Source organism: Leishmania donovani, chromosome 28 (assembly GCF_000227135.1).
Source record: "Leishmania donovani BPK282A1 complete genome, chromosome 28".
Taxonomy (NCBI): domain Eukaryota; phylum Euglenozoa; class Kinetoplastea; order Trypanosomatida; family Trypanosomatidae; genus Leishmania; species Leishmania donovani.
In genome coordinates, this window is record NC_018255.1 from 67,171 (window position 1) to 78,819 (window position 11,649).

The 11,649-nt window shown below is 59.4% G+C and overlaps 3 protein-coding genes across 3 annotated transcripts; all 3 read left to right on the forward strand.

The window, feature by feature from the left end:
* Positions 1-1,149: 1,149 nt before the first annotated feature.
* On the forward strand, positions 1,150-2,217 carry LDBPK_280220 (hypothetical protein, conserved; the record flags this gene model as incomplete). Its single annotated transcript, XM_003862075.1, has 1 exon — positions 1,150-2,217. One exon carries the CDS (start codon positions 1,150-1,152, stop codon positions 2,215-2,217), a length of 1,068 nt encoding a protein of 355 aa, XP_003862123.1.
* A 1,167-nt stretch (positions 2,218-3,384) lies between these two features.
* LDBPK_280230 (hypothetical protein, unknown function) lies at positions 3,385-4,371 on the forward strand (the record flags this gene model as incomplete). Its single annotated transcript, XM_003862076.1, has 1 exon — positions 3,385-4,371. One exon carries the CDS (start codon positions 3,385-3,387, stop codon positions 4,369-4,371), a length of 987 nt encoding a protein of 328 aa, XP_003862124.1.
* Positions 4,372-7,170: 2,799 nt separating this feature from the next.
* On the forward strand, positions 7,171-8,997 carry LDBPK_280240 (glycerol-3-phosphate dehydrogenase (FAD-dependent), mitochondrial; the record flags this gene model as incomplete). The annotated part of the gene is made up of 1 exon (XM_003862077.1): positions 7,171-8,997. One exon carries the CDS (start codon positions 7,171-7,173, stop codon positions 8,995-8,997), a length of 1,827 nt encoding a protein of 608 aa, XP_003862125.1.
* Positions 8,998-11,649: the final 2,652 nt, after the last annotated feature.

The window sequence follows — 11,649 nt, forward strand, 5'->3', positions numbered from 1 at the left end:
CTGGAAAAGGACTGGAGGCGACTGCTTTTTCCGGGCTGGGCCAGTGCGTGGAGCAGCGGAGGCTCTTGACAGCTTGCAAAACAGTGCCACGCTGCGCGTTCGGCTTCACTTGGCTATATGGCGGGAACCATGGGGATCCTCATGATCCCCGTGACGGTCGATACAGGCCGCTACGTGCTGCTACCGCTGATGAACACGACATCGGGAGAGGGGCGCACGATGACGGGATTCAGCTGCGCAAGCCTGGGTTGACTACCCGGCACATGTTGGCCGTGCAGGTGTTTGCAAAAATAGCTGAGATGCTGTGTGCTAGTCCGTCCTTGCTGCCCGGAAGAGGAAAGCTGAAGTGTGCAGCGATGCTAGCCAGGGTAGCATTAACACGCAACGCTGTGTTGCGCAGGAGGTCGATGACGTCTATGTGCGTTTCTGCGTCTCCGTGTGCATGCTAGTCTGTGTGTGAGCGCCTTTCTTTTTCTCTTTCGGCTCACCATTGGTAGTAGAGGATAGTGAGAGGCCCAGCGACGCGTCATGTGCTGTGCAAGCACATCAAAGAACCCCCTCTTGTTCCGTCCTACAGCTTCTCGCGGCGGTGGTAGTCGACTGAGCAGGTCGCGTTACGCGGCTGGCTGTAGGGCCGAACGCGCATACGAAGGCCGCTATTTCTGTTCCTCCGCCTGGCCGAGTTGCTTCCCTGACAGTAACCTCCGCCCATTCTCTCAGCGGCGCCCTTTTTTGTGTTTGCACTCCTCTGCCTCAGCCAATGGGTCCGCGAGCGCCGCCCACCTCCCTCCTTCGGCCCTTGCTCGTTGCTGATGCCGCTTCGTTTTTTTTATTGGTTGCTGCGGTGCACCGCATTCGGCCAACAGCGCCGCCCTCCCACCACCTCCTTCACCCTCTGCTTCTCCTCTGTATGTCTCGTCTCTTGTCATTTCCTTCGAAGAGCGCGGACCAGCCTGTCGAGGTCAAGCGCTGGCAGTGGCCGCCTCACTCCCCTTATCGCACCGCTGAGGATGAGCGGAAGAGAGCGACTCACAGGTGTGCCCTTCCCCCCTATCGTCTCTGTGTTTGTTTGCTCACGTGTGCGTGGGCGTGTGCATCCGCTCTCTGTGCCACTTCGTCGACTCTTTCGTCTCGTCGAATCGCGCAGTCATGAGCGCGTTTATGGCTGAGGCGCCGATGATGTTGTACTATCAGCGGTGCGATGCACCAGGCGCCCCCAGCAACCCCACCCGTGCCTCAGCGCGCAGTGTCTCCATGAAGGTTCCACCAGCGCTGACTCCAAAGCCGAAGCCGAAGGAGCTGCACTTCCCTGCGGTGGATCCTTCCCTCTACATGCGCCGTCGCAACCCGTCCGGGGAGGCGCTTGGCACGTTTCGGCGGCGGCACTTGTTTTGCCTCAAACTTTACTTTAGCGCGGATTTTCGTATTGGCGCCATTCCCATGTGCATTACCGTCGTTTTGATCATCGCGAACATGGCGCTGGTGTGGCACCAAGTTGGCTGGCGCGAGTACATTTTTACACTCTTGATGCTGGCAACCACCTTCACGTCGCACTTCCTGACCACCTCGATCGACCCTGGCATCTATCCACGCCTGCGGCGCGGCGAAAAGGACCCACTAGAGGGCAACGTGCAGCTTGTCTTTTGCAGAGAGTGCCAGCTGCGTCGTCCTCCTCGGTGCGCCCACTGCTATCAATGTAACGTATGCGTGCTGGAGCACGACCACCACTGCAGTGTTCTTGGTGGCTGCGTCGGAGTGCGCAACCTGCGCTGGTTCACGTTGTATCTCCTCTCGTGCTGCTCGTCTACGATGATCGGTGTTGTCTGGCTGTCGCGTTATCTTTTCTACGACCTGTTCACGCCTGATTATGAGGAAAACCAGACAGGTCTGAAAGTGCTGCAGACGCCGTACCCAACCATGCAAGGCGGCCGACGGAGCTTCGCACCCGACGAGCACACCGGCTCTCACCTCGCTGCAATTCTTGTGCTGCTGCTGGATGGAATCGTCGTGATACTGGTGGGGGCGATGTTGTGCATCTACGTTTACCTCACGCTGTCCTCGACCACACGGCGGGAGTCGATGAGAAAGCAAAACTCACTCCATGTGCTGCTGCAGCCGCGAAGAGTGTGGCAAAACTTCAAAAAAGTGCTCAGCCCGCCTCCGTCGTTGCTCGACTCCGACGACCACGCCGATGAGGAGGTGACGAGTCTCATCTGATACAGAGATTGTGAGCGGTGGGTGGAAACGGTACGCCCCACCCCCTCTGTGGGGCCGAGTTGCGGCACACCTGCGGCAAAGTTGGGGACTGCGCCAAGGACGATGCGCAGATGCGCTGAAAAGGATGCGGCCGTGAAGGGATGCCCTTCTCGCTCTCACGGACGCTTTTCTCGTGGCATCTGAGAGTGAAGTGGGGTGCTGGTAGAGGGTCCCTCAGGCTTGTGCATGTGTTTCTTCCCCGCGCATGCCTCGTTGTAGCACTGAGCAACTGCCGTACCAGCAGGGTAGGGCACGTGTGCCTCCTCACCGTCGCTTTTTTTTCCCTCTGCTCCCTTGCCGAGAGAAGAAGAGGAGCAGATTAGTAATGAAACGGCTGCATGAAACACGGACACCTTCTCTCTGTTTGGTACCAAAAGTGTAGGGCGTCGTACCCTCCCCCGGGATGTTCCAGCGCCGCATGAAAATGTTGGCGGTGCTGCCCTTCTTTGCTCGCTGGCTCTTGCTCTCTCCCTTGCACACGCATAACCTTCTCTCCTTTCTCATCCGCATGTTGCGTGCCCACTTCCTTTCTCTCGAAACTTTCCTCCCTCTCGCTCTCTTCATCTCTGTTCTTGTCTTCTTTCTTTCTCCTTTTCTTTTTGTTGCGCGTCACGGGCTCCTTTGCGCGCCACATCCACCGCCGACACACTCCCCTCGTCACTCATCTACGTGTCCATGACGGCGACAACCGGAAAGCGAACATGCGAGTCTTCGCTGTGGTTTCTGCTATTACTGCCGCCTGATCATCAACATTTTGTCTCGCCCCCGATATTTTCATTCTTCTTTGGCTGCCGTGTCTCTCTTCCTCTCCTCTCCCTGTCGCTTAACGCCGCTGCCTCCCGCCTGCGTCGTCTCTTACGACTCTCGCCGTCCTTTGTGCTCCGTGACTGGCTCGGCAGACGCCTTTTCATATTGTGTTTCTCTCCTCGCGGCTCTGCCGCCTGTGAACATACTCATACCTCTCTCCCTTGTGTTCTCCACCTCCCCTCACCTGCAGCTGCTCCCGTTTCGCTGCACCCCTCCCGCCTTTAGAGCTGCAGTGGTGCTTCACCCTCTTTGCCTTTCTTCACGCGCACGGATATGTCTGCTCCGCACCACTGCCTCTCAGACTCGAGCTCGTGGTCCGTAATGGCACCTGACGGGCCGGACACAATGACGGAGGCCAGAGTTCTCGCCACCCCTCAGGGCAAGGCGGCGGACGGGCACCTGGGTTGTGCGACGCCGCAGGTGCGCGACCGCGACGAGACCTTGCTCACGGAAGATGTGTCGGCCACGGTGCTGCACGGCGAGACGAACGTCACCGCATCTCTTGAAGAGGAAGATGATGGCGAGCGCCTTTCGCAGAGCTCTGCAGAGTCGTGGGTGGAGCTGAACATGGCAGAGCAAGGGAAACCTTCCGAAACAGAATGTGCTCCTGCGGATGTGTCTGCATCTACGCTGGTGGCCAATGTAGCGCCGCCGGGCGTACCTTTCCTTGGTGCGTCGGAGGACGCGGTTGGCGAGCACTCGCTGGGTGTGCTTGAGACGCAAGAGGAGGCGGCACCGTCTCCGCCGGCCCCTCAGGAGCCTTCATACACCCAGCTGAGGGCCACCGAGGAGGTGGAGGTGTCGGCGCTCATTCCTCTTCTGATGGGCGACGAGGCCGCCGCGCGTGTTAGCGAGATCGAAGCTGCCATTAAGGAGGCAGAGCCAGAGCAGCTCTCTTCGTACTGGTCCGAAGGTGCCTGCAACAGCGACGACCTTGCCTCCATGTACTATGACGAGACTCAGAGAAGTCAGACGGTGAACGTGGACCCTGACAGCGTGATCTCCGTCTCGGAGTCGAGGGTCGCTGCGAACCCTGCGCCGATGGTGGACAGCACGGAGGTGCTGCGTCGTCGGGTCATTCAGGAGGACTTCATGCGAACCGAGCGAGGGCCGTCGGATGTGCCTCCGGAGGAGCGCGTGGCCGTCTTTCAAGCTCTCTTCGGCGACTTTGGTAACGCACCGATTTCCGCAGAGAAGTTCCGTGAAATCATGGTGCCGTATAAACGCCACTGCGAGTGCCTCGGTGCTTCCTACGGCTTTCATCACCAAGGTTGTCGGTTCTTTGCTGACTTCCCCGTCTCCCTGTAGGCTGCAGCGCTGATTCGAGAGGGCATACGTGTGCTCCTGCGAGCGGATCAAAGCCAAGTTTCCCTGCCGGTGACGCACTTGCTCTCTTCATCTCCTCTACTTAGTTCCTTTTTCTTCTTCGGCTCTCGCCGTCGTTATCCGTATGCCTTGATCATCCAAACGGTAGAATGACGGTGTATACACGCGCGCGATAACCCCACATATGCGCGTGACTTGTTGGGGTAAAGAGTGCTCCGTTGCTTCGGCTCTATGCTTCTCTTACTTGTGCTGCTCAGTTTATGCTGTTTCCCATCTTCCGCACTTTTCATTCTCGACTTTTCCCTCTGCTTGTCGTTGGTGGTTCGATGGTGTTCGTTGTGCGCGTGTGCAGCAGTGAAGAACGCGTTGTTCGTTCTTCGGTGTCGTAGCTCGCCAGTCTCTGTTTTGCCTTTGCGCCATGACTAGGTGACACTGCGATACCGGCGATACTGCCGGGTTCCACCCTCTCTGCTTCCTTTTTGGGTATGTGATGGGCCCTCTGGCAGCGCGTGTGGCTCTTGTGGTGTCGCTCCGTTTTTTTTGTTGTTTGCCGTGTTGCCACGCGAGGGCGGGTGTGCTTTGTGTGTGCTGGTGCGTACGTGCGCCTGCACGCACTTCTTCTCACACGCCGTTGACAGCCCCATCACCTCGCCTCCCCTACCCCGCCGGCTCTCCGCCCGCGTTGTTCTGGTTCGCACGAGCGATAACATAAAAACGTCGCCTCGAAATTGATGTCCTTTTTTTTCTGTGCGCTTCTGTCTACATTCTCCATCCATCACATCCCTGTAGAGGAGCGTGGGCATTCATGTTGTACCGCTTCCCCTCCGTCTTTCCTCTGCTCCTCGCTGAGACTTCACCTTCGAAACGTGAGAGGAACGGAGGACACATGCTCATACGTGTGGTTGCCCGGTTGCATGGTCCCTTGATCGCACATGATTTTCACAACCGGGCCAACAGCAACAAAAAAGACGCACGGTGCAGCAGAGGTCGTCTGCGATGACCCCGTTTCCCCCTGTTCGTTCTGACCGTTTCTTTATATCTTTTCTTTGCTGTCTTGTGTTTCAAACATACGCGCAAGCGCCCGTGGCCGGTTGATGGACGTCTTTATTGCACAGAGGCAGGGCGTCGTTGAATAAGGGGATCAGCAGCTGACACGGCAGTTGAAAAAGGAGGTGCTGCCCTTCCCCTCCCACAGAGCTACGTCTTGGGGTCTCTTCGACGCAAGTCGAACATGGAGCTTGTTGAGGGGAAGCTCCTTGTCGCGCAGGCAGCCGTGCACACGCTCACCGGTCGCTCATGGCCTTCCGCATACCTCTGTCGCACCCGCACGCTCGTGAAGTGCTGGCTTGATCGACTCAAAAGATGAGCGAAAGGGAGCGGGTGGCTGGCGCGGTTTTACACGGAGGCCCGGCGCTGCACCGCAAATATTCCTCAAGGTTGCTTTCCTTTCTTTGCCCGCCTCCGTTTTGTTTTTGCTACCGCACACCATCACCCGGACGACACGTAAAGGATGCATGCGCACACACTCGTGCCACAAAAAAAAAGAGGATGGAGTGGGGCCACTGTGGATGAGGTGGGGGAGACACATGACCTCTCTTCTCGGTCAAACCTCCCTGCCGTGGAGTACCGCTGCTGGGGGGTGACAATGATGCCCCGATGGAAGCTGCCCTTCCACGTGGGCGCTTGCAGCGTCAAACGCATGCTGCTGAGCAAACGCTCGAGTCCTCGTGCCGGTTCTCTCTGCAGGCACAGAACAGTGCCCTGCGTTTCTCGAAGAGCAAAGGTCTTGTAGATGGGCGTGCTGCCTCTTATGACTGAACCCGTAAGCGACGCTCTAGTTGTTTTCCCTCTCACGGAACATCCCTTGACTGCGCCTCACCTGCGTGGGTGCCACCGCGCACCGCCATCTTCTGCTCTCTTCGCACAACACTGCGCGCCCCCGTCTCATCCCCCGCGCACCTTTACGCATGCACATATCCGGTCGCATCGCTCACACCCACCCACTAACCCACCCCAGCAAAACACTAGTATTGGTTGCCCTGCAGTCGCCCTCTCCCACTTGAATTTTTCCACCTTCCCCTCCCCCAGTCTCTGTGGCTCTGTCTCTCTCTCTCTCTCTGTCGTGAGACGTGGTGGTTGTGGTCGTTCTCCAGTCAACATCTGCCTCTTCCAACACGCAGACCCAGAGCCGCCTTTCAAAGGCGCTCTGGGATTTCGCTTCGTCTCTCTCTATATTTATAACGTGACGCCTTCCTCTCTTCCTCCTCTTGCGTACGTCTGCAAGGCCCTCCTTATTTGAATCGCCTTGCCTCTTTTTTCCTTTTGTCTACCACATCTGTCGGCATTGTCACATGTATTGGACCGTACGCCGTACTCCTTTCGCATCCATCCGTTTTTTGCGTGTTCTGTGCCGCACCAACAGTGAATCTTCCCTGCCTCCCCCTCCCTCACAGACACACATACACAGCCCCACTTGTGCCGGTGGAGAAGGCACCTCCATCAGGGTCGCGCATCTCGTTTCTCTGTGCATACCCATATTCTCTCCCCCTCCTGAGGACGATAAAGGCCAAGGGCAGAAGGACGCCCGTCTTCTCCGTCGCCGCCCCCTCTTTGTATTCGCGCTATTCGCAAAAGAGGTGCACGGGAGAAAGCGCTTCTCTCCTCTGTCCGCCGTCCCCGCGCTCCCCTTCATCACTTGTAGCTCTCTCTGTCCTTGTGCGTGCGCCGGAGAGAAACCCCCGAACACTTTCCCATTCGATTGAATTACAGGAGAGCGAAGCAATGGCCGCTACCGCCGTGAAATACGTTATCGGCGCCGGCGTGGCCGTCTTCGGTGGGATGGTGGGCTTCAGCTACACAAACCCCGCGTGGACGCAGCGCAGATTTGACACAAGCAAGTGTCCGCCGCTGAAGTACGAGACTGTGCCGACGCGCGAGATGTGCGTGCAGGCGCTGAAGGCGCACAACTCGGTGACGAACCCGCTTGACGTGCTGATCATTGGCGGCGGATGCGTCGGCGCTGGGTCTGCCCTGGACGCCGTCACGCGCGGCTTGTCGGTCGGCATGGTGGACATGGGCGACTACGCTGGTGAGACGAGCAGTCGCAGCACGAAGCTCATCCATGGCGGTATCCGCTACCTGCAGAAGGCTGTTTTTCAGGCGGACCCCATGCAGCTGAAGCTTGTGGCTGAGGCGCTGCGCGAGCGCACCATCATGATCCACCAGGCTCCACACTTGTGCCACAGTCTGCCAACACTGGTGCCGTGCTATCACCCGATCGATATTGGCATGTACTGGTGTGGTGCGAAGATGTACGACCTCATGGCCGCTTTTTATGGTGGCACCCTGGAATACTCTAGCTTCCTCTTTCCCTACGAGGTGATGAAAGCTTATCCGAAGCTGAGGAAGATGGATCAGGACAACAACGCCCTCCTCGGCGCTGTGCGCTACTATGACGGACAGATGAATGACGCACGGCTCTGCTACTCGGTGGCCATGACGGCAGCTTGCTACGGCGCCGCCACGGTGAACTACGCCAGGGTGAAGCAGATGGAGGTGGTGAAGGACGACAAGGGCGATGAGCTGGTGCGCGCCATCATCGAGGAAAGCATCGCCAGGAAGACGATCGAGGTATACAGCAGGTCTATCATCAACGCAGGTGGTCCCTTCAGCGGCGAGGTCGAGAAGCTTGCAAAGGGTGCCGAAAGGCAGCTCGACATGTTCCCGGCCGCTGGCACGCATATCGTGATTGACCGCAAGTACTGCCCGAGGGAGCGCGAGGCGATGGTCGTGCCATCGAACGACGGCCGCGTCGTCTTTGCCATTCCGTGGCTCGGTGGCTGCCTGCTTGGCACCACAGACCACACGTGTGACGTGCAGTCCAACCCGCCGGTGCCACAAGCGGACGTGGACTTCCTCCTAGAGAACATCAGACCCTTCATCGGCAGCGTGCCGCCGGAGGCAGTGAAATCCGCGTGGACCGGCATTCGCCCGCTCGCGATTCCGAAGGCGCAGAAGCTGAGGGGCGGCGGCACGCAGAACATCGTGCGCGAGCACGTCATCGCGGTGGATCCGAAGTCGCACGTGCTGAACATCACCGGCGGGAAGTGGACAACTTACCGTAAGATGGCAGAGGAGGCGGTGGACGAATTGCAGAGGACTCTCATGAAAGGCAAGGCCGACTTCAAGCCCTGCTGTACTATGAACCTGGTGCTCGTGGGTGCGCGGAATCTTGACAAAGTCGCGTCCACCGCCCCCTTGGGCATCCCTGAGGACGTGCATAAGCACTGGCGCTCCAACTACGGTGATCGCTACGGCGAGGTGATGGCCGTTGCCACGAAGGACTCCAAGCTGATGGCGCGCCTGGCGAAGGACTCGCCAGTGGTCGAGGCCGAGGTTGTCTATGCGGCTCAGGGAGAACACTGCGAGCACGTCATGGACTTCATCGCTCGCCGCACCCGGATAGCCTTTGTGAACGCCGAGCAGGCGGAGCAGGTGGTGCCACGTGTGACAGAGCTCATGGGGCAAGTTAAGGGTTGGGGGAACTCGAAGCGCAATGCGGAGAGGGCGGCCGCTTACTCCGCCCTCGCCTCCTTCCAGGGCAGGTAGACTCACGCGAGCCGGCCTGATGTCGCCGCACCCGATTGGGAAAAAGGCGAAGAGTCCGCGATGCTCACGCGGAGAAGATTGAAAACGGAGTGAGCGGAACAGGGAGACATGAGAGACGTCGCCTGTCTTTTGCCCTGCCCCGCTTCTGCTACGGCCACCAGCCAGAGGCGTCGAGTACTTTCCCTTGCCCATAGCGTCTCTGATTTGCCCAATCGGCACACTCTGTAAGACCCCAATGTCGTGCGGGGGTGGGGAGGAACCACCTCAGCGTGGCATCTCAGGACACAGGGGGGGGGCGCTCGCTCTCTCTCTCTGTGTGCGGAGGAGCGAAGCAGCCCCCCACCGCCCACCCTCTTCGCTATCCCTGCCAATGCGAGGCCACTTCTGGTGGTGGCAAGCTCAAACGCGCCCTCATGATGTGTCGGAGGCGCCAGAGCGATGCGTCGCTGCCGACGCCGGCGGCCAGGTCCCGGAGTGGGGCGGTGTCGGTGCGACCTGCGACCGTGAACACGTCTGTGCCGCCCACATCGATGGGCAAAGCGCCAGCGGGAGTCGAGCGAATCCCACCCAACCCTCACACCGCCCACTGCGGGGGGGGGCCGGGGTGTCGCCCCGCGAGGGGTGCACCGCAGGGGTGGCGGCCGGCATAACGGGCCGGCTGTGAGGCGGCCTGCGCACCGGCGGGTGCCGGGTGGAGAGAAGCTTGGCTCATGCCGTACGGCAGAGAACGGAGACTGTAGGCAAAGGACTGTCAACGACTATCTGGATGATTGTTGTCTGCGTCGCTGGTGATAAATCCGCTCTCTGTCGTTGGTGGAGCGTACTCCCTTGCCCCCCTCCCTACCCTTCCTCTCTCTCTGCTCAAACTTCTTTCGTGTTGATCTCCGCTACTGGGTAGTCTGCCGCTGGGAGTGTGGGGCCCGTACCCGCTCACAGATGTACCAGGAGTACGTTTGTGTGAAGCGGGAAAAAGTCAACAGAACTACTTTTCGTTTTCTGTTTGCAAGCGGTACTCGTGTGTACAGCATGCTTCGTGCTCCGCCGCTTTTCTGGTTCTCCCTTTTTGGTGCTGCACAGTCCAAGATCTCGAAGGATATGTTTTAGCCGGACTGCACGGCCGATGTTTCTCCTCATCTCTCGCTTCCTTTGTGTGCGCGCGTGCCTGTGAATGGGCGTTGTCGGTGTCGGCTGTATGTTGCTCTTGCTCTCTATTTTCTCCCTCGGCCCTGATGCCGGCCACCTCACTTTGATGCCCAGGGGTTTGTACTCACTCTGTGTGGGGAGGTCAAGGGCCTGCCGCCCGGCCTCCGGCACGGCTGCGAACTCTTGGCTTTCGTGAAGGGGTCTGGACTGGCGCTATGCCCGAGAGACTTGCGCTCACGTTTGTACCAGCTTGACGCGAGTGGCCTCGACGACGCAGCACGTATACGCACCCTCCTGTTTTTTCCTGCTGCTGCTGCGTCGTGGTAGTACTGCGCATGATCCAAGGCCTAGCCGGCACTTTTTAGTCCGGCTCCTGGAATCCTCGACACCAGTCTGCATTCTGCAAGACGAAAAGAAGCACGGCGGTGGCGCCGCGTTGCTCACGCAACACGGCATGTGCAGAGGTGTGTGCCCTCCCCTCCGTTCCCAAGGGCAAATGTGTAGCAGAGACGGTCTGGCTTTGCTGCAGTGACCGTGCTCGACGGATACTCACCTCACGCCCGGCCACACGGCCAAGGGTGTCCTCGCGGCATGGAAAGTTCTCTCGATCAGGTGCCAAGCGACGTTGCACTCAGTTCTCGCATGATTCGTATGGGCGCTAACTAGCGTCGCCCGGTGTGCGACACGAGATGACGACCCGATCGGGCTGGTGCCATTCCGTAGGATGGGCTCAATGACGAATACCTGACGTGTGCAAGCGATAGCGACACCACGGCACGGCACACCGCCGACACCGCCACGCAGACGCGGACCTGCGAGGTGTCCCGCAAGGCCACAGCAAAATGCACGACGGCGGCCAACAACACCCACAAAGGCGGGCCCTTCTAGTGACGCCGCCTACGCCGCGCTCTGCACGCCAGAGCTGACGCGATGGGAATCAGCTCATGTGAGGCTGCTCTGCGCGCCGCCCTCTGCAAGGTGGTGCGCTGGACACTGGAGCACGCCAGGCAGCTGGATGAGCATCCCCCAACACAAGGCGCACACGCGCCGGTGCGCGGCACCGCGACCAGCAGCAGCTCTCCGCTGCACGCACGTGCCTAGAGGAGTATCGCCACCCCCGCCTTCTCCGCGTGCACATCCAGCCCACGCGCCGCATCGGTCCACAGGCTGCAGAGGTCAACAAAGTACACACGACTCGGCCTGCCGAGCGCAGGGGGGGGGTCTGTCCCGCACGAATGCGGTCCGTCAAAGGATCTCCTCCGCTACTCCTACATGGCGCGGCTGGAGTCAGCGTTGCTCCACGGTGCCGCCGCGTGGTCGGATCGTGCTGGTCGGCAACTGCACGAAGGCCCTTGCGCACCTTCACGCCCACACAGTAGCAGTCGTTGTGGGTACCCCAAAATACGCACACAGCGGGCACCTACTCGAAGAGGCCAAGTTCCTGCCCCGGACCCCACAGCGCTTCTGCGCCGCGAACGCCTGCATCCCTCCGCAGCTACGCCAGGAGGC